The sequence below is a fragment of the Carettochelys insculpta genome, chromosome 1 (assembly GCF_033958435.1).
Source record: "Carettochelys insculpta isolate YL-2023 chromosome 1, ASM3395843v1, whole genome shotgun sequence".
Taxonomy (NCBI): Eukaryota; Metazoa; Chordata; order Testudines; family Carettochelyidae; genus Carettochelys; species Carettochelys insculpta.
Genome location: NC_134137.1, coordinates 151,711,935 through 151,735,208, shown reverse-complemented (window position 1 = coordinate 151,735,208; position 23,274 = coordinate 151,711,935). Strand labels below are relative to the sequence as shown.

The following is a 23,274-nucleotide window of genomic DNA, read 5'->3' as shown; positions in this document are numbered from 1 at the left end:
CAGTTGAACTGTTATGAATGTAGTGGGAACTTAGCTGAAAAAGTAATAAAAATGCTATCAGTTTTAGAAAGTAAGGCCTTTATACCGAATGAAAGTGGGTTGAGCTTAAGAAAAACGTGTAAAATGTTTTTATGGAAAAATACGTAGGGATGCAAGTATGATTCAGTTGATCTTTTGATTTCATTTGTCCTTTTACCATTCTTGTGAACTTGATAAAAATTGAAGTTCAGTGATTTCTTTTTATACTGATAATGACTTAGTGTGAATTTATTTTAGTAAAATCTACATTGGGCTTTCTGCTGAGACTGGCGGGGTACATTGTTGGCACTGGTACCAAAAGATTAACACTCCAAGGTCGATCTTCCAGGGTTTGATTTAGCACATCTGGAAGGGATGTGCCAAATCAAACACTGAGAGCGCTACCATTAACTCTGGTACTATTTGCTGTCGCAAGGAGTAAGGGAAATGATCAAAAAAGTTTCTTCTATCAGCCTCCTGCAGTGAGGCCATGCTGGAAATTTGACTTAAGGTAGTTGACTTTAGATACACAATTCTTGTTCCTAGAGTTATGTATTTAAGTCCAATTTCTTTGGTAATGTAGACCCGGCCTTCAGATGTTAGTGACTTGTATGTGCATTTGTGTAAGTAACGAAGAGGAGCAAGTCCATTATAAATCTGCAGACACATCTAGTCCCTGATAGAAATGTATTTTTCTGATCCTGTCCTCTCCCTTGTTAGACTTCATAAACTGTGCCATTTGTGCTTAGTGTTTACTATCCCACTGTTCGTGTAGAACACATTAGATTTACTCGGCCTACTGCTTAAATAGACATGGCATAACCATGCTTCCAGTCACATTATAGTAAACTCTTTCACATCTGGCATTCTGTCATCCAGAATTCTCAAATAACTGGCATTTTAATAATAAGTAAATTTTAGTTATATGTTCCATAAGTACAGTATAGTGAGAGTAAATACAAATGAATACAGCAAATACAGGATAAGTTTACAATGTACAATGCTACTGTCGGTAAATAGTACTCTGCATACAGTTTAATTTTTCTTCATATCTCATCTTGTTTTTCTTTAGTTTTATGCATTGCTAGGGATACCTCTCTGTTATCCAGCGTATTTGAATTATCTGGCAACTCTCCAGTCTTGGCACTGCTGGATAAGGAAGAGTTTGCTCTAGTAGGAGTAGAACTGAGACTAATTAGTACAGAAAATTTTAAGCAAACTTGTGTCATTTATTAAATGTGTATTGTAGAACTTCTGTGGGTTAGTCAGTATGAGACATTAGAACGTCAGAGAAAAGTAGCTGTCTTTCTAGAGTTCATGGAAACATTAACGCTCTGCCACTTTTATTTTGACAGGAACCACCAAAACCTTCTTCAAACTATTTTAAAGTTGGAATGAAACTTGAAGCAGTGGACAAAAAGAACCCTTATTTAATTTGTCCAGCAACCATTGGAGATGTTAGAGGAGATGAAGTTTTCGTTACGTTTGATGGCTGGAGGGGAGCATTTGACTATTGGTGCAAATATGATTCTCGAGATATCTTCCCAGTTGGATGGTGTGACTTGACAGGAGATGCACTACAGCCCCCAGGCAACAGTGGTAAGACTAAACATTATTACTGATAATCTGTCTTCCCAAATATTGTTGGTGTCAAGCAGATTTTAGGATTTTCTTATGCAAACAGCTGATACTGATGAAATAGTGACACATTTTCATGAGGACATGATTTAGTCATGGATTTCATGATTCCATTGGATCTCCATACTACTTTGGCCTCAGATGGCCAGGGATGGCACTGTGCAACCCATACACTTCAGTGGTCAGGGCTGTCTCCTTGTTCGCCTCCCAGGGATGGCACTGTGCAGCCCATACATTTCAGTGACCAGGACTGTCTCCCTCCCTCCTCCCAGGGATGGCACTGTGCTCCTGTGTTCTCCCCTTGCTGAACAGTCTCTTCTCTCCTTCCTCCCCTCCACCCCCAGCAGGGCACCAGATGTCTTTGCTCCTCCAACCCCTGCTTGTTTAATAAAACATTGCTAAATGTGTCATTGCTCTAGTGAATTTTTATTGCCTGCGACCTGTCCATGACTTTTACTAAAAATGACCTTGACAAAGTCTTAACATGCATTCCCTTCACTGTTGAGAAACTACTCTGGCTCATTTACTATTTGTGCACATAGTAGCTCTGGAAACTCTTCTTGGCCGTGTCTACACTAGCCCCAAACTTCGAAATGGCCACGCAAATGGCCATTTCGAAGTGTACTAATGAAGCGCTGAAATACATATTCAGCGCTTCATTAGCATGTGGGCAGCAGCGGCACTTCAAAATTGATGCGCCTCACCGCCGCGCGGCTCATCCCGACGGGGCTCCTTTTCGAAAGGACCCCGCCTACTTCGAAGTCCCCTTATTCCCATGATGGGAATAGGCGGGGTCCTTTCGAAAAGGAGCCCCGTCGGGACGAGCCGCGCGGCAGCGAGGCGCATCAGTTTCGAAGTGCCGCGGCCGCCCACATGCTAATGAAGCGCTGAATATGTATTTCAGCGCTTCATTAGTAAACTTCGAAATGGCCATTTGCGTGGCCATTTCGAAGTGTGGGGCTAGTGTGGACGTAGCCCTTGATCAACATTTATATTCCATTATTGGTTTTTTATCATTCCTCAGTCTAATTCTGATAATGGTTAAAGACCAAATCTAAGCAGATGCCTGTTCATTCTTTTTGCAGTTACCTCAGATTCTCCTTCAGTGAGAGACTATGTTCAGTTCTCTATGAACTTTTTGTAGAATATTGGACTTCATCTGTAACTTTCACTTGTAATGTTGGTAGCTGTATTAATTGAATTTCATAGGAATCTATATTCAACTTTGCATCAACACCTTATATTGAGGTTATAGAATTGTGCTCTGAAGAACAGCAGCAAACTGTTTTGAAGTAGGAAATGCAACTGAAGCTGCTTTATTGTTTCCAAGAGATTCAGACTCCACGCTTACCAAGAGCATTTGCTTTGAATAGTAAAATTCCTGTTTTTGAAGTTGTATATTAGGATCTTGCAAATACTTTGCTGCCTAGCTATCTAATAGAGAGCCTCTTAGCTAATTGCTCTTTCATTATATGCCCACTTCCTTCTTTGCTGAGGTATGTGAAATGAAAAAGGAATATACTTATTTAATGTGTCTGAAACACTATGGGGTCTCTTATAAGATATCTGAAATCTGAGGTTTTGCTGTCAGATAATTTGGATTGCATTATTTTACTCCTGTCAGTTTTAAGCTATGCTAAAGGAAGTTATTTTTAACAGGGAACCACATTTTAAATTTTGTTCTGCTGTTACTGAATAACTTATTTTAATCATGAACAGTTTCACTGTGGTGTCGTCTTAAGAGGGTGAGAAACAAGAAGAGCACATTTCTGTAGAAAAATTAGTAGAAAACAAGAAAACATTTATTATTCCTTTACAAGATTTTTAATTTTTAATGATAGCAATGGAAAAACCAGAGGTAAGGTTAGCCACTAAAGATTCCCGTGAGCCTTGGGAAGAGCTGTCACAGATAATTTTGTATAACAGAACCTGTTGGACTGAAACAGGATTAGGGACGAAAGGTTATGGACCTAGCCTTAGACTCCTTGCTATGCCACAGAGTTCTTTGGGCAAGTCACTTAGTCTTGCTGAGTTTCATGAAATTGCGTACCCCTCAGGAATGTTACCTGATACCACTGATCCTGCTTTTCCTGACAGCCGGGGCACCTGATAATCCAGTTTAGCTGAGCCCAGCTCTTCAGCCTACTTCAACACAGGGACTGGGCCACACCACCAGGGCAGTAGAGACCCTGTTAGCAGCAGTGAGAGACCTTTTCCCAACACTCAAGTTTACAACCATCCTGGGAGCTGGGCCTTATGCCTTAGAGATCTGTACACTAATCTCATGGTATTTGCCCTCTTTCTCAATGTATAAGGAGATGTGCACAGACCTCTTGCCCCTGCCCAACTATTAGTCGCACTGGGCTTCTTAATAAAAGTGTTTTTGTCAAGTATATAAAAGATAGGGGCACTAAATAGAACTTCGGAAAATCAACCATGGCAGCATGGATCTTTCCTGTAGTGACTGTGTACCCTAAGAGTTAAGCACCTAATTCCATTGAAAGTTAGAGGAGTTAGGTGCTTAATTCTTAGGCTCCTTTGAAAATCCCAGTTGTAATTTACAGCATACAGAGGAATGTCATCCACTACCTTTCTGTTGGTTGTCCAAACAGCAGTTTAGATCACAAGGTCTGTCATTGTGTCATGTCCTCTGTCGCCCCCCCCCCTCCCCCCCCCGGACCCTGAATGTTTGACATTTAAGGTAAATATCAAGGACTTGGATATAAATCTAAACTCATGTCTTAAAGTTGCATAGGATTTTGGGTAATTAAAATTGGTTTGATCTCTTGTATGAACGTTATCTTGATTTTCTGGCACTTCTGTCATCTGAAGGTGCAACTGCAAGCAAACTGAGCTAATGTTCATAGGACTTAGATTCTAAGATCTTTCTTCTATATTCAGACCTTCTATAGAGAAACATGATATTCTATGTTCTGCCCTAAATTCTTCCTGGAATAGTGGACCAAAGAGGAAATTAGAATCAAAGAAAACCTTTGAAAATGTGGCCAAAAAGAAACTCAGAACTAAATTAATTTGAGCTGTGATGATCTGGGGGTACTGGCTACTGCTGTGTATATTTGGTAAGAAAGGGAGTTGTTGGTTTTTTTTTATTTTTCCCCTGTTGTTTTGGAAGCCAAACCCACAGGAATGCGATGTGCTATTTCTCAGATGAAAAATTCTGGAGCAGGCTATAGCCTAATGATTTGATGTATGTGCTATTAACTTTCAAATATCTGTTGGAGAAATTTCCTGTTTTTCCTTTGTTCTGCCCTCTCCCCTTTTGCATCATTGGAATCTGGGCACATTTGAGTGATGGTGCCTTTAAAATATTATGTATTTCAATATCCAGTTTTTGAATTGGGAAAGAATTTTCAAGGTTTGTGCAGCTTAATTTTTTAAATGCTTGCAAAAAGTGTTCCTTTTTCTGCATCGTCACATGTATCATCTAATTATTTTTTCATCTTGTCGCCTTTAGTCATTTTTGTTGCCTCCTGCAGGGCTGAAGTGGTAGTTTTTTACCTTGAGGCCTGATCTATACTAGAAGATTATATCAGTTTAACTTAGTTGGTCAGGATTGTGAAAATTCACACCCTTGAGTACCCAAATTAAGCCAGCCTAAGGTCTGTTCTTCCTCGAGTGTTCCCATGGGTGCTCCACGATAGGTGTCGGGCTCGCCCCGGCGCCGCAGATTGGAAACTTTCCAGCAGTTTCTGCCAGACGGCGCATGCACCAGCGCGCGCCGGTCCCCGCCAGTTCCTTGGTAACCGCCATTGGCTGCAGACGGAATCCGCTCAGGCTGCGGCCAGAGTCAGCGTAGTTAAATTGTTGGTTTCTTTTCTTGCAAAAAAAAAAAAAAATAATAATAATAATAAAAATAATATATGTAGAAAGCTTTAGTAAAAGAGAGGGAGGAGTGGAGACAAAGCGGGGACGTGAAGGCCAGTAGGCCTCCTGCCACGGCAGGCTGGGTTCCGTGAGAGGGGAACAGGCACAGAGACAGTGCTAAGTACCCTATTAACAGCTCAAAAGACTCACCGCGATGTCCTCTTCAGGATTCAAAAAGTGTGAGTCCTGCCGCGAAGCTATGCTGGCCTCCGATGGGCATAGTCAATGCATTAGGTGCCTGGGGGAATCACACGTTACCCAGAAGTGTTCCTTTTGTGCAAAGCTCACAGCCAGAGCCAGAAAGGACAGAGAAATGCGGCTGAAAATGCTGTTGTTTGATAAGGCCCTCCAGCCAGACGTGCCGGAGAGGCCTCAATCGGAGGGATCCACAGGGCTGCATAAAAGGAAGGCGACATCCCTCACCCCCTCAGTGCAGAAACGGAGGAAGCTCTCTCCAGCCGGATCCCTGCCGGCTGCCACAGCAAGCGGGACGGGCGTAGCACACAGCCCCCAGCCACAGTCACAAAAAAGCGGCAGCGCAGCAGCGCACGTGGCAGAGGCTGAGCCTCCGATTACTAAACAGCCGGCACGCACAGCCTTCAGAGCGGCGGCCAGGCAAGCACTGGAACCGGTGGCACCACCGCAAGCGGCACAGATCCCCGCGGCGTCAACGGTGCAGGGCCAACAGGCACGCAGCCTGCAGGCACCGGAGGAGGCCATCCGTGTGGCACCGCAGCTAAGCGTGCCGAGCGCGGTGCCGACAGCGGGGCCGAGGTCCCCGGCACGGGAGGGGGCGGTGCCAGCCCCGCAGAGGAGGGGAGAGGCAGCAGCAAAAACCCGGCACCGCAGCCCTTCCCCGGACAGGGCTGCAGGGCTGCTTTCAACAAGCCCTCCCCTTATGCTGTGCACACCGAGAAGACATGGGTCTCCCCCAGCCTCCCCAGAGCCGCCGCCTTTGTTCCTCCAACCAGCATCACCATGGCTCGGGCCACCTTCGCCTTTTCTGAGATTTGACCCCCTGGAGTACTGTCACAAACCAGTTTCACCATTGTCTCAGTCATCGAGAAGATCTCGCTTTCGCAGACATTAGGGGGTATGCACCTCGAGAGTGGTCCAGGTCTCCATCCCAGGAACCGTGCCCATGCGGCCATGGTCGCCCTTACCATGCTGGGCATAGACACCACAGGCATACACCCAGGGGCAGGTCCCCCCCGACCGTCCAATATCCTCGTGGGCACTCACGGACGGGGACGGAAACACAGTTGTCTCAGGGGGAGTTGATTTTGGAACCCCAAGATTTTCCCTCGCAAGCCTCTAGCGAGAGGGTGTACCACCGACAGCAGGACCCTGAGAGTTCGAAGGAGGCTTATCCTAGTGGTTCCTCCTTGTCCTCCCCCAACGAGGCTACGGCCCCCGGGGATGTTGCTCCCCCGGACGAGCTCAAACAGTTTCAGGAGCTGTTTAAAAGGGTGGCTTTCACACAAGGCATCCAAACAGCAGAGGTGCAGGAGAAGCACCACAAGCTCCTCAAAAACCTGAGACCTCCGGCCTCATCCAAAATCGCTATCCCGCTTGACGAAGCAATCATGGAGTCTGCTACCACCATATGGCAGACCCCGGCTTCCGCTCCACCAATAAACAAGAGAGCGGATAAGATATACTTCGTCCAAGCGAAGGGCATGGAGTTCCTGTTTAGTCACCCACAACCAAATTCACTGGTGGTAGAATCGTCTCAGCAGAGATCAGACTTCCCAGTACAAAGCGGGGGGCACAGACAGAGATGCCAAGAAGCTAGAGCTCTTCGGCAGAAAGGTGTATTCCTCCTCCACCCTGCTTTTGAGAGTGGCAAATTATGCAGCACATCTAGCGAACCATAATTTCGACAACTACTCCAGGCTTACTTCTCTCATGGATTCGCTTCCGGAAGATAAGAAGCCGGTGCTGAAGGCCATTGTGCAAGAGGGCTATGCAGCTTCGAGGACGGGAGTCCAGATCGCCCTGGACGTAGCGGACACGGCGGCACGCTCAACGGCTACGGCAGTGGTCATGCGCAGGGAATCCTGGCTGCAGATATCGGGTATCCCGAGGGATCTGCAGGCAAAAATTGTTGATCCTCCTCTTCGACATGCAGAAATTGTTTGCAGCGTCAACTGATTTGGTCCTTCACTCCAGTAAGGACTCGAGCTACACTCAGAACCCTGGGTATTTATACCCCTCCATACAGAGAGAAAAAGTATTACCCTCAACAAAGGCGATACCCGTACCAACCTCAGCGTGCTCAGTACCAACGGGGCTACGACCAAGGGCGACAACAGCAGCAGCAACAGTATAGAACTCCTAGGCGACATTCCCAACAGAGCCGTGCATCCTCGGGGTAGGCCCAAAGGCAACAAGTTTGAGGGACAGGTTGAGGGCTGCACAATTACTACCATCGCGCAATGCCATCCCCAACTAATGTTCCATCATCGCCTCCGACCGTTCCACTCACAGTGGGGCAAAAGATCACCACAGACAAATGGGTACTGGAGATCATAGCCACGGGTTACACGATCACCTTCCAGTCGCTCCCACCGCCAAAACCTCCGCCCAGGCCTCATCTCAGGGATGCTTCCCACGAGGCGAAACTCAAGCAGGAGGTGGACCATCTTATGTTCATAGGGGCGGTGGAAAGAGTACTGGAGCGACTGCAGGGGAAAGGGTTTCATTCATGATTCTTCCTCACAGAGAAGAAAACAGGAGGCTGGAGGCCCATCTTAGATCTTCGAGGCCTCAACCGGTACTTGCGCAAACAGCGTTTTCGGATGATCAGTCGCCTCTATACTCACGGCACTGGACGATGGAGATTGGTTTGCAGCCCTTGACTTACAAGATACGTATTTTCATAAAACGATCCACCCGGCACACAGACGCTTTCTCCGTTTTATCGTCGGCAAAGAACATTTCCAATACAAGGTCCTGCCGTTCGGCCTCTCCTCGGCCCCCAGAGTCTTTACCAAAACCCTGGCAGTGGTGTCAGCCTACCTGCACAGACGGGGTATTTATATTCCCGTATCTGGACGACTGCCTACTGAAAGGGGCCTCGAAGGCAGAGGTACTACGCATGATACGCGTAACAGCAAACACGTTTTCTTTGCTGGGCCTGGTCATCAACCTCGCTAAGTCAAAGACCGACCCAACACAAGACATAGAGTTCATAGAGGCACGTATAAACTCTATTACAGCAAGGGTCGGTCTACCCGACGCCCGTTTTCGCGCCATCGGTTCCCTGGTGCAAGTCATTACATACAGCCCCACGGTGCCGGTCTTAACATGCTTGCAGCTGCTAGGCCACATGGCAGCCTCAACGTTTGTGGTACAGTACGCCAGATTGCATATGAGCAGCCTGCAACATTGCCTGGCGAGCGTCTACAAGCCAGCGTCCCACACTGTCCACAGGGTGGTGTCGCCCACGATAGAGGTGCGCAGATCCCTGCAATGGTGGGTAAACCCCAAGAACATGCTAAGAGGGGGTACCCTTTCACCAGCCACAAATCTCTATTTTTTTACTACCGACGCTTCCCACATAGGGTGGGGAGCACACATCAGTGACAAGGTAACGCAAGGACTGTGGTCCCCTACGGAACAGTCACTGCACATAAATATACTGGAGCTCAGAGCAGTGTTCAACGCCTGCAAACACTTTCGAGACCACATACAAGGCAAAGTAGTCGGGATCAATACAGACAATACCTCCACCATGTTTTATATAAATCGACAAGGAGGAGCTCGATCCCGTGCCCTATGTGCGGAAGCAGTCCGGTTGTGGAACAGGTGCATCGCCAACAATGTAATGTTGAAGGCCTCGTACTTACCAGGCGCTCACAACGTGAAGGCAGACCAGCTGAGCAGGCACTTTGCACCCACACATGAATGGCAGATCCGCTCCGATCTGCTATGACCGATCTTTCATACATGGGGGTTTCCCCAGATAGACCTGTTTGCCACTCAGCACAACAAGAAGTGCCCCCAGTACTGCTGCAGGGCAGGACTGGGGCGGGGGTCCTTGGGGGACGCATTCGCGATTTCGTGGAAGGGCCCCCTGCTTTACGCGTTTTCCCTCCACAGTGCTCATCCACAAGGTCTTGCAGAAAGCCAGGAGGGAGAGAGCCCGCATGATCCTAGTAGTCCCAACGTGGGATCGACAGCAATGGTTCCCCTTGCTTCTGCGCATGTCAGACCGCCCACCGCTTCCCCTTCCGGCGGCGCCGGACCTGCTCATGCAGGCCCAGGGGTCCATAGTGCATCCACACCCTCAAGGCCTGTGCCTACAAGCATGGTTAATCCATGGCTCAGCTCACTAGAGAGTACATGTACGGAGGGAGTACAACAAGTCCTGGAGAGTAGCCGAAGGACCTCCACCAGGAAGACTTACAAGCAGAAATGGACTCGATTCACTGCATGGTGTTCCACCAAGCAGTTAGCTCCCCTTGATGTGCCTATACCCGTAATGCTAGAATACTTACTGGACTTCAAAAGAGGTGGGCTCTCCCTATCCTTGCTGAAGGTCCACCTCGCCGCTATATCAGCGTTTTGGCATGAAGAGGAAGGGCCCACGGTGTTTGCCCATCCTATTTTTACCAGGTTCCTGAAGGGGCTGGTAAACCTGTTCCCCCCTCGGAAACCGCTTCCACCATAGTGGAACTTGGACCTAGTGCTCAGCGTGCTAACGGGCCCACCCTTTGAACCCTTAGCCACAGTTCCCCTACGTCTCCTTACGATAAAAACAACCTTCCTCCTTGCAATCAAGTCAGCTCGCAGGGTGAGCGAGCTCTCAGCGGTTATGGCAATGCCGCCCTGCACAGTGTTCTCAAAGGAGGTGGTAACCTTACGGCTGCACCCAGCCTTTGTTCCTAAAGTTTCTTCAGAGTTCCACCTTAACGAACCTATAGTTTTACCCTCGTTTTACCCGAAGCCTCACAGCTCCAGCAAGGAGGCACGCCTACATCTCCTGGACGTGAGGAGGGCGTTGGCCTTCTACATAGACAGAACTAAGTCCTTCCGGAAAACGGACAGACTCCTAGTCTCTCTCGCTCCCAGGTCAAAAAGAGAGGGTCTCTCCTCACAGAGAATCTCGAAGCACATTGTGTCCTGTATAAAAATGTGCTACGAACTTCAAAAGACTCCTTTACTGGCCCCACCTAGGGCTCATTCCACCAGGGCGGTGGCGGCATCAACAGCCTTTTTCAAGGGCATCGCGTTAAAAGACATCTGTAGAGCGGCGACCTGGTCATCCTATGACACCTTCACCAAGCATTATGCCCTCCACCGGGTATTCCAAGAGGATACCCACCTCTCGACAGCAGTCCTCTCGGGGGCAAGCTGCACATAAACCGATTACCCACCTCCTTTTTGGGTTACTGCTGGGTAGTCACCTATCGTGGAGCTCCCACGGGGACACTCGAGGAAGAAAGGGAAGTTACTCACCTGTAGTAACGATGGTTCTTCGAGATGTGTCCCCGGGCGTGCTCAACCACCCGCCCATCCTCCCCGCTTCGGACCTCTGTTTAGTGTTTTTCAGGAGCATCCGAGGCGGTCGGTCAAGGAACTGGCCGGGGACCGGATCGCGCACGTGGCCGGGGGGGCGTGCAAGGGAGCGGTGCGCGCCGGCGCATGCGCGGTGCAGCAGAAACTGCTGGAAAGTTTCCGATCTGCAGTGCTGGGGCGAGCCCAACACCTATTGTGGAGCACCCACGGGGACACATCTCGAAGAACCATCGTTACTACGGTGAGTAACTTCTCTTTTTGTTAAGCAGAAGTCAGCTTTCATCATCCAAATAGTGGAAGTGTGCATACTGCAATGCTCCTTTTGCCAGCAAAGCTCCTACTTTGCAGACAAAATAAGACATAGGACTGTTTGGCCCAGTTGCATCAACAGTATCAGCGTAGACACCGCACTTGGATATATCTTTCCAGGATGTGTCCCATAAGCTGCTCTGACTGCTCTGGTTTGCAGTTCAAACTCTGCTGCCCTGTGTGCAGGTAAACAAGCATCTGTCTCTTTCCATTTTAAGGCCTGGGAAATTTTGAAGTGCTACTTCCTGTTTGCTCAGTGTGGACAGTTCACATTGGATCTTCCCAGCTGACCATGGCTGCTTTCCCATTTGGAGCATACCTCAGTTATTAGATCCACTGACACTGTGTGCAAAGGGAACTGTGCAGTCCTAGCTCTGCTCCAACCACAGAATTTGATACTTATGGTTAGATTTCATGTGTCTTGAGTGATAAGGGCTATGAATGGAACATGCATTAGTGCTGTGCAGAGGTGAAGGAGCTGAGGCAAGCTTACCAGAAGACAGGGGAGGCAAACTGCCATGTTGGTGCTAAGCCAAAGACCTGTCTCTTACGTAAGAAGCTGGATAACATCGTGGGTAGCAACGATATCTCCATCACCAAGAGCCCCATGGATATGTTGGCAGGGCTGCAGGTGACAGTGCACAGCAAACGCAATCCCAAGAACAAATTCTTGGAGGTCGAGATCAACTTGGAGCACAGTGTGACATGTTCAGCAGGGTCATGTGATGGTGTGTGTCAGGACCTCTTTTCCATTCCAGTAGGGTGTAGCCAGTTCCGGCAGTCCATTTCTAGAGTTCATGATGTGGGAGAGCAGAGTTCTGGTAAGTAATCTTTTAGAATTGATAATGTTTGGTTACATGAGGCAGAACTGAGCTTTGTATATTTGAGAAGTGGGTAAAAGGATAGAAATGCATAAGATTAGCTGTGTTTGCATGTGCATGTGTTAGCTAAGCAGTGTGGTAGAACATTGTGTTAATGCACACTGAGATGTCACAGGAATCCTCTGGAGCCTTAAGAAACTTTCCTGGAGGTACATGCCAATACTCTCCTTGGCAGAGCTGCTTTATTCCTTCCCCCATTGTCGGAAATTTTCCTGCACCTATCATCAATCACTTGTGCAGGGACCAAAGTGGCACACAGGTGAACAGGAGAGGGACTGGGTCTAAAGCTAAATGCTTCTCCTTTGCATCCTAGCTTATCTCGGGAGTGAAATACTGGCTTCAATGGCTTCCGTTCACAATACTGTCCCTAGTCACCTGCAGTAATCCCTTTATGAACCAGAACAAAAACAAAAAAAAAAAACCCACACCTAAACTCTTGCATCTCCTTGAGTGCTGAACCTCCCCACCCCCCTGCTGGGCCAAACTCACAATATTTAGGGTGTTCATTGAGATGAATGCTTGTCATGGGGCAGAGACAGAGTGATTTGTATGTTAAATAGGGTAGATATATTTTACTATAATGATTTCAGTGTTGTGCATGAACTAACAGTCACCCTTCTGGTGTATTGTTTCTTGTGCTTATGCAGATGTGGCCTATCAGAAACCTCCCAACATATTGGTGGAGCACTTCTGCCAAAGAAGGACATGTTCCAAAAGATGCATTACTTGCCAATGGCTGAGACAAAAAAGAATGCAGGGACTGGTGAGAGACCCTGAAGTCAAAAATTAAAATGGAAAGGCAAGACAGAAAGGAGGCTGTGGAGCGTGTTATAAAGGGCCAGGAGTGGATGATGAAAGTGGTCAAAGATGAAGCAGGGGTTGAAGTCCCTTATCACGCTCCAAGAAGAACACTTGTTTTCTCATCAGTCCGCGCAGCTGATACAGAGCTTCTTTCTATGCCCTCCCCAAACCCTTTCCATACCTTCCTTGCAACCCCCTGAATATCTTAGTACTCTGTTCCCTCCATCCCTTCAGACAGCTTTCAGAATGATAGCTGGCCTTACACAAAGCTGTGAGAATCTGTTTTGCGCTGCACTCTTGTCTCCGTTCCCACCAAATCTTGTGTGTGTGTTTTAATTGGTATTTAATAAAAACAAATTCTGACACAGATAAGCAGTTTCTATTTATCTTCTATGTGGCGGATGCTACTGGTAATAATAATGCCAGTTTGATCATTTGCTGACTACAGATCATACAAATCACCCTTACCCTTGCAAATAATATAGAGCATGCAGAAGGTTATATAACTAAGGGAATGTTTTCCTCATTTAAATCTTAACTCTGCCATAAAGGCAGTGCAAGCATGCTTTTAATCTTCCAAAAGCCCATTCTAATGCCATTCTGCATCTTCTCAACCTGGTGTTGAAGCGGTCTTTGCTGCTGTCCAGGCTTCCTGTGTAAGTCTTCATGAGTCATGAGAGTAAAGAGTGCACTGGATGTTCCAAGATCTCTGTTGGCATATCAACATCCCCCTCTGGAATCTTCTTGGGGACAAAGTCCTTACTTGGGACTTTTTTGTACAGGGCAGCGTTGCTGAAGTTGTATCATCCACCTTCCTGAACCACCCCATGTTGATGTCACTGACAAGTGTCTGGGATACCCTAGAGAAGTATTTGTATTGATGTACTCTTTCTCAAGATGATCTGGGGGCCAACATTAGACTGTGTGCGCCATGTATTGCACTGCTGAAGTTAGGAAATCCCATTGCTTCAAAGCTGTCCAATATTTTGCACACGTTGCCATGAGGCATGGTCCTTCAGAGCAGGATGCAATGACTGGTCCTGCCCACTTGCATTACTGCATCTCTAATGATTGACTTCTGACTCCAAATTGTTTAGTGAATGACCAGTAGCAGTCTGAAAATACCAGCTTCCACACAGCGATAGCTCTGCGCTTCTCCAGCAAGAGGAGCCCTTATGTTGGCATCCTTGTGCCACAGTGCTGAGGTGAGCCCTTCGCACAGTTCCGGGACAGTGGCTTTTTGCATCTGAAAGTTGTGTAGCCACTGCTTGTCATCCCGGACCTGCATAATAATGTGATCTCACCACTCCATGAAGCAGTCCCCCATGTTGACAAAACTTGGTAGTGTAGCCAAGGCTAAGCCCCTTTGTAGGTAGGGCTATGTAGGTGGAAAACTTCATCTGTCAGCCGAGATACCACCTCTTGAGGCTGTACATAGTGTCTACATGGTAGCACTGCTGCAGCGCAGATATGCTTCCATGGTGTTTTAAGTGTAAATAAGCTTATCTTTGTAAGTAGTTGTAGTTACATGTGTGATGCTTTCACACATCTCTGAACTGTGGGTGCAGCCAATGTGCTTGCTTGTCTTGAAGTAGCAAGCTGATTGCATGTAGTAACAAAGAACTGTGAGGCCAGGTCTAGACCTCAACATTTATCTAGACTTTTAAATTTATATTTATATATTTAATTTCAAACCCATATGAAACATATGAGAAATAACTTTTCTTTCATATTGGGAGTTTGGTAGATCAGCATCCCATTTAACAAAGGTTTGGTTTGCCTCCTGGGCAGAATCATGTTCACCTGCTGATTCAAAATAAAGGATTGTTTGGTTTTTGTTGACTCACCTTAATCCATAAAGTAGAACACAGTCATATGTGAACCATTCATATCTTTGGGGACCACTGCACTAAATTTACTACGTGGGGTTACATCTGTCACAATGAACATCTAGCTAGCTTAGGCAGATAAACAGTTTCTCGTTGCTCACTTCCAAGATAGATTATTCATTTCCATAAAATCATTTTCAAGCCTACTTAAAAAGGGGAAGGCAGTAGTTCTAGTTGTACTGCACTTTTTAAGGATGCAAGTAATTGTGCTAGGCAGTTTGTAAGCAACATGTTTTTAATTCTGAAATATTGTGAACAACTTCAGCTTTCCTAATTGATAAAGCAGTCTTTTTATTTCATGCCATGATTGTATATTTTGTAATTTCTCATGGCAAAAAATGTGTGATAGGTTTAAAGTGAAGGACACACAAGCAAGAAGAGATGTTAGGAATTAGCATGAAATATTATGGTATTATGGTGGCCTCTTTAGAATTTTCTACAGATTGGTTAAGTAGTTTAACATTTCTGATGTACATCATTTATCATAGGAGAAAGTAGAAATAGCTCTTGTATGTATGTATAGCATAGACGTACATTCATATATAAAAGGAGGGATATATACCATAAATTTATGATCACTTATTCTGGTAACATTCACAGGGTGATAGATAGTATCCATGGCAATGAGTCTCGCTCAAAGAACTTACATTTTAAGGGCCTTATTCAGAATCACCAAAGTCAAGATTACTATAGATTTTGGTAGGCATTGAATCATTCCTTAAGAAAGAAGTAATAAAAAAAAGTAAAATTGAGGGAAGGGCTAAGCATTGATTATTTAAAACAAAATATTATGAAACTAGACAAACTATGTAACATCCTTGGGCATTAGTCTTGTTGCTGGTATTTCACATATTTGACTTTCAGAGTAATGGCTGGAGGGAGATATATGAGAAGCAAATTTTTCAGCAGGTCTTTGCCCACAAAAGCTTATGCTCCAAAATATCTGTTAGTCTGTAAGGTGCTGCAGGACTTCTTGCTGTTCTAGAAAATTTTCAAATACAGGTTTCACCTCTATGATCTGCCACCCTCGGGATCTCAGTTGTCCAGGATGACGGATTTTGCCGAACCAGGGGAGGTGAATGCCCCCTGGTCCCTGGCCTTCCCTGTTGGCCTGCTGCAGCACTATTCCCAGCCATGGATCCTCCCAGGACTGCCGGAAGACACCAGCTCCTCGATCCTGCCGGGGACACTAGCACCTGGGCTGAAGCTCTGGGTGGGGCTGCTGAGGGATGCCAGTGTTCTGCCTCTGGCCTCCTGCAGGGCTGCTGGGGGACTCTGGCTTCCTAGTTCAGGTCCTCCAGGGGAGGCTGCCTGGAGTCTGGCCCTGCTGTCCTCTGTGGGCCTGCAGCAAGCCAGCTTAGTTTGCCCTGCTGCCCTGGCCCTCTGGTCTAGGAGCATCCCTTGTCCCTGCTGAATGAGGAATGTTGCCAGACCAGAGTGTGCCAGTTTTCGAAGGTGCAATTTGTATCTGGTTAAACAGCATTAACTGTTTGAGTTCTATCATCACAGGTATGACAGATTTTATAAAATTTTAACACTGTCATTCAATGCAGTTTTGCTTTTCTCTACAGTTTTGTACATTTTTAGACATTTCTCACACTGATTTTTTTTCAACGTGTTTATCCCTCTTGTTTGACTGTAACTGATACACGAAATCTTTACTACTCAGGGTATTGTTCTGCATTGCAGAGAAGAGTCTGGGATGTTTAAGGTTGAATTAGATGGAAACTAATCTAGGATTATCAGGACAGTCTGCCAGCTGTTATAAAACTTCATAAGAGGGATGTTTCTTTTGGACATTTGGTACTCAGTTTCATCAACCATTATAATTGTCTAGACAACATAACACATCTTGCATCCATAGTGTGAGTCAGTAATCTTTCCCTGTGCAAAAGAACACAATACTGCAGCAATTGAAATGCTTCCTAGTAAAAAATGAAGTTTAGTGAAAGGGTTTTAAAAATTCATTTAGGAGCAAGCCGTCCTGGAAATTGATACTACTACTGAGAGACTAGTCAGCCTTTGCACGTGAAGCATCTTTCCTGTAGACAGTTGCACCCTCCCCTCCCCCCCCAATAAGTTTTTCCCATCCAATTCTTCCTAGATTATCAGAATAGGAACTTAAATGAGTCAAGGTGTGAAAAAATGAGATGCAAGGAATAGAGGGAGTTAGAAGGAAATTTCTAGCTGAAGCACTTGAGACAGATTTTAGTGACCATAAGACGACTTGTCACGTAATCTAAATTTAAAAGTGATCCGTGATGAGCTACTACAGCTTTTATCGTCAGCCACTTCCTTTTCCCTCCATACATGTGACACCTCATCACTTATCTCCCAGTTTAGACCTTTAATTGCTGGTGATTGCTTTCTTTCATTACCCAGTCAGGCGCAAAAAGATAACATGAAGTAATTTGTATCTTTTACTTTCCAACAATATTTTCAATGTCTAATTTCTTTGTTCAGATTTTTTCAAGATGAGTTATCAGAAATTCACATTTTCAGTGATTTGAATTATTTTATTGAATATTTTATTTAAAATATTTTATTTAAAAACCCTAACTGTCCTGTACCTTGAATTTTGTATTTACCCAAGTTTGGAATGTAATTCGTAATCTTCAGTTTTTGCAAAAATTGAGCAGCTGAAAAAATTGTTTAATAAATAATTTCACTAAAACTAATAATAATCTGGATCCTGAAATGTTTACAATACAAAAACCTTAAATTAAGCATTCTGTACAGCACAGTAATACATTTGTTGTTTTAATGGAGCATTAACAGATACAACATTTTTATTTTGGGGGTAGATAACATTTTTCTATAACTTAGCTTTTTTCTGTGATCAGGTCACAATAGTTAAACCAACCACACACACAATGGAAGATTTAGACGATCGTCCTAGTTTTTATGAAAACTTCACAATGCTAAAAATATGATTTGCCACCATCTTCTCACCATTAGGCTTTCTTGGCATCTTCCATCTAGACCAGGCGTGTCCAACCCGCGGGCCGCATGCCTGGACAGCTAGTAATGCAGCCCCACAAGATCATAAACTTTTAACATTATGTGATTTATATACATTAACTATATTATATATTTTATATGCGGCCCAAGACAATTCCTCTTCACTCAGTGTGGCCCAGGCAAGCCAAAAGGTTGGACACCCATGATCTAGACACATGTGATTGCCTTACCCTGAGAGAGATCTATTGTAGAAAGAAGAAAGGACTTTTTTTTCCTTTTTTTTTTTTTTTGCAAAGAAGATTCACCCTTGAATATCTTTGCACGAATAAGCCCAGGAGATGCTTTAGGATAGAGCAGTTGGAGTCCTCTCTTTTTAAAATTACATTATGGTACTGCTTCCAGGGTTTTTTGTATGCCTATTATTTAATGGATTCTGTTTTCTCATTTGTTCAGCTTTTAGTTCATCTTGCTCACTTTTATATTATGAGTGCTTGTTACTGTTCCAACCAGGGATGGAGTTGGGTGGGTTGTTGGCAGTTGAATCTCAGTATGTGTAACTCATTCCAGGAATAACAATACTATAATTCAAGTATGGTACCTCTCATGTGAAATAATTGACCAGTTTCCAGGGTGACTATGTTCTTCTTAGGCTTGTTGCATCTTATTGTCCATTTTGGACCCAGTCTTACTCCTAATAAAATCAATAGCAAAATTCCCATTTTAATCCAAAACTGACTAAAATGGAAGCAGGATTGGTGCCATTTAGTTTCTTGGATGTCTTCTCACCCTTCAGACTTCTGATTATTTCACGCATTGAGATGTAAAGCATTTTTTCACTTTCCAGTACATTTAAGGCTAACTCCTGACACCTGATACACAGCTGTAGAAATGGTGTGAAGCAGAGACTATTAAGGGGGGGACTCAATAGATTGTGTTACGGTGCAGAGCTTCACAGTTCAGGCTCAACCTGTCATTCCTGGACCCAGCTCATCCAGCAACATCCATAATCTGGCATGATTTTAGTTATCTGGGCAACCACTTATCATGGGTATGGCCAAGTTTATTTCCAGCCACCAGTCCTGGCTTTGTGTTCTGTGCTGCTGTTTAGCTAAAATTTATCCCTAAATGTCTTCTAAGAGCCCAGTAGGCAGTAGAAATGTTGGTAATGCTGCTAGACGATATTGACCTCCCACCGTGTGGCAAATTCTCTCATCCAGCACCAGTTAGATCCTGAGGGTGCTGGATGAAAGAGTTTCAACCTGTAGTTCTCATCATGGCTTAGGATAAATGTATGGTTTGTATACCCTCCAGCACAATGGACCTTGCTTAGGTGTCAGTAGGTGCTACTGTAAGACAAATAAATTATAGAAATTGGCCCTGACCTCTGAGTCACAAAGCTAATTGGAGAAGGCTCAGTGTGCCTTAGACTACTGCAGCCCATGACTCAGGCTCTGCCATATGCTCAGCTTGCAGCCTCTTAGGGTTTACTGTGGCACCTATCACCATAGTATCTGAGTGCTTTCCAGGTAACTTAAAGGTGAACAGTAAGATCTCTTGGGAATGACAGGGAGCTTTCTTCTGCCTCTTCTTCCCAAGTGAAAGAGGCTGTGATAGGAGATTGTAAATAAGATACAATTTAGTTTTCAATCATCGTTTATAGTGGAAATGCTCTGTTAAAGAGGAGGATCTTTTAGGAAGCCTTATACGTTTTTTTGTTGATGCTTGGTTGTCAGTCTGTTCGTTTTACTTAGAGGCGGGAGGCTGGAGAGAGGACAGTAGTTGGCAGCGTTATACATAATGTCGACTCTTTCAGGACTGCAGGAACTCCCTCCTCTCCCTACACCCAGGAAGACTGGCAGCTTCGCTTCTCTTAAGGCAGTGGTGATTTATTTTGGCTAATAGTGGATGTAAATTTATCTTTTTGCTGCTTTTTCTGACTGGTAAAATAGAGCAATTTCTTTCTCCCAGCCTTTCCCTCTTCCATTTAATGTTTCAAGTTCTGTAGAAGAAAGAGGATTGTTTTTAATATATATAGATAGTGATGCTCCTCATAAGTGCGGACAGTCGCGTCAGGGTCCCGAAGTCATTACTGTAATACAAAAATAATAAATATGAAGGAACACAAGCAAGACAACAGTCTGATTTACTGTTAAATGCAATCTTTTTGCAAAATAACATTCTGTTGCCCAAATTTAACACATTGGGCTCAGGCTTGGCCTTAGTGCAAGGTAAGCAGGGCAGTTGGCTTGGGCCCTGCACTCCAGTTGATTGTAGCATCCACCACCCACTGGCCGGGTGCCGCCTTAGGCGCCACCCACTGTCTGGGCCCCACTGAGCCAGCTTTGTTTGTGTCCAATCCATTAGGTGCTCTGTGCTCAGAAGTTCATGGGAGTTCTGAACACAGATCTGTCAGAGGATTGGGGCTGGGGTCTATTTTCATGTCTATTTTCAGTTTATTTAAAAAAAATCACCTATCTACTGCTGTCTGAAGCAATAGAACTTCCTGATATTTAAACACGTAACAAAATTTTGTAATTTTATGACTTTGCGCTAGATGGGGGATGTGGGACTGTGACGTGGGATTTTTAAAAAATGAATTAATAGAAATTTCACCAGTCTTTAGGCCTCCGAGTTGTGGGTTTTCCTTTGTTCTTGTGAGTGAGTTCTCCTATAGCATTATGCTTACCAATAGCCTTGTAAAACTGAGTAAGTCTAACAGGAAATACCCAGTGAAACATTCGTGTTTCAAATTCTGCAGTCCTTTGCACAGATTCACTTCACTCAGTCAGTTGTCCTGCATGTATGAGTAAGGGAAACAGAATCTGGGCCTGAACAAAAACCTCATCCTTGAAACGCTTACTCTTGCAAGTAGTACCAGTTGACTTCAATGGCTTTGCATGTGCAAGGACTGGACCCTTGATAAGAGTTGGGAGATTTAGGGTCCTTGGATACTTGAGGTTTTGTTCCTCTACATGTTTTGTATAGAGTTACAGATATTTTGTTCTCAACATAATGCCATTTTGGTAGCCTTTTAAAAATGTTGTATTATTAATAAATGACAGCATGAAAGATCTTTAATTTATGTATATTACCTTTACGTATTCACATGTAACCTAAAATATAGTAGTGTAATTAGAGATCTGGAAACTTAACTCCATTTGACATTTTATTTGTTTACTCTGTGGTTTGTAATGATCTGTAGTTTTAGTTAAAAGAGACCATCTTTTCAAAGGATTTGAAAACAGTTTTTACAGGAAAGGAGGCATTGGAAAGAGCTCTCCTCACTAAATTATACATATAAAGCCCATGAAACTTGAACAGTTGATATCTTATTTTTTCAGTGGAGCAGCATGAAACAAATGCTTTGTTTTGTTTGTGCAAATGAGAAGACCATTGTAATGCAAAGCAGTGGCCTGAAAAAAGGCAAATGCGCTTTTTCTGTTGTAAATATCACTGCTGAATGCTGCAGTAATTGCAAACAGAACTTGGTGTTTTTCTCTTTTCACTGATATATTTTAACAAGTTCTCTTGAGACTATTAAAATGTCTTAGTTTTTGGAACATGTGGTCCAGCAGGGATAAGTTTGTCTACAGATCCAGTGGGTTGGCAGCTAGATTTTGCATGTCTTTTCATTTCTTTCCAGATTCTTTGACCCAGTGTAACCTTTGGTCTCCCTCTGAAGGCAGGGGTGAAGGAAGTATGAGCAGGTGACTGATGATCACTGTCAATACAGCCTGCAGACAATATGCGAATTACTTTAGCAGTCTCTCACTTCATTCCACTCCCCCATCTCTTAAATCAACAAATGCAAATAGCTCCATTCCCATTTGCTAGTATTTCAGTGCTGCTGCTCAGGCAGCATGGGCTTTGTTGTAGACTTGCTTATTCAAAAAGGCAGTTTGAATCCTAGTAAGAAGAAAAATTATCTAATGAGACCTAAACCTCCTTAGTGGTCAAAGTGACTAGTATTTGACCCTCTGGACTATAAAGGTAGGAAGATGCTGAAAATAAATATTTTATCTTAGTTCAGCAGTATAGCCAAAAAAAAAAGCACTGTTTGCATTGTTCGCCTTTGTTTAGTAAATATCAATTCTTTCTACAAAGGAGTTAAAATTTGCCCACCTTTTGAAACATGTACCTGTATTCGTAGAACCTGTTTGCATTAAAATGTGTCATTAGGATTATCTATGTATTTAAATATTTTGTTTACTCTACACAAAAGACCGTGAAAGCATTAGTTAGATTTCAGTATAGCCAGTACAATGGATTGGTGGCACATATTTCTTGGCAGTTTCTTGACTTTATTAAGTGCAGAATTTTGAGGTCTGAATAAACAGTGTATTTTCTAGTAATCTTGTTTTCCTTTCCAGATGTGGTGTCTATTAAAAGTTGTCTCTTGGAAGATTCAAAAGCATAACATAAATTATTTGCATTGGCTAAAATTCTGTTAAATTTAAGTTGCTACTGTGTTCTAATTACTAACATGCATATATAGAAGAAAGTGATTACTTTCCTAATCCAGAAGATCATTTTTCCAGTTTCCTAGATGTAATTTGTGTCAGAAAATGCATGTAATGTATATGGGATTATAAATGTTAGTTTAAAAAAAAAAAAAAAAAAAGAGAGAGAGAACTTTTTAAAGAAGCTGTTGTGAAAGGACATTTATGTCATAAATGAATTAACCATAAATGCAACTAACCATACAAAAAGTGTTCCTCTCCAAAAAATATGAACTTTTTTGAATAGAACTTATTTTATAAGCATCTAAAGCAACATTTTGGGATGTTCAGTCCACTTTGACACTCTTCAAATGGTTTGTTTCTTAAAGAATGTTCATAAGGAGAAGTACTTAGAAAATGAAAAGCACCACTTAATAAGACTAAGCACTGGGCTGCTGAAATGCGCATGACATATATAACTTGTATTTTTATTTGTAGATTTTTTTCCTAAAAATCTTCAGTCACAAATAGCTGAGCAGTAACAATTTTCTGGTGTCCATGATACTTTAAAATCATCTGTGAACTGCCCTTTCAGCTTGTAGTAGTGTTCCAGGTAGTGTTTTGGCTTTGGATATGTCAGCTCAGTTTTAACCTTAACTTGGACTTCCTCAAGTTTTGTCATATTACGTACAGGTTCAAAGATTTTTAAGGGCAGAAGGACCATTGTGATCATCTGGTCTGTATTATGCAGCAGATCATACTATAGAAAATCAACGACCCTCATATGATTTAGCTCAGCCAGAGGTCCTTTTTAGGAAGACATACAGTCTTGATTTAAATATGTCGCATGACAGAGAATCCATCACGTCCACCTTTTTTGCTTTGTATTTCTTTTCCTGTGTGTGAATGTGCACACATGCATGTGGCAGG

At 43.9% G+C, this 23,274-nt stretch overlaps 1 protein-coding gene across 4 annotated transcripts in view; it reads left to right on the top strand.

Annotated features, from left to right (window-relative positions):
* SCML2 (Scm polycomb group protein like 2) overlaps nt 1-23,274 on the top strand; it is a 163,597-nt gene that overhangs the window by 91,120 nt on the left and 49,203 nt on the right. For all 4 annotated transcript variants that reach the window (XM_074993795.1, XM_074993804.1, XM_074993821.1 and 1 more), the window contains one exon: nt 1,374-1,617. In XM_074993795.1, coding sequence (XP_074849896.1) covers nt 1,374-1,617 — 244 coding nt within the window. The remainder of the gene's footprint in view (nt 1-1,373; nt 1,618-23,274) is intronic.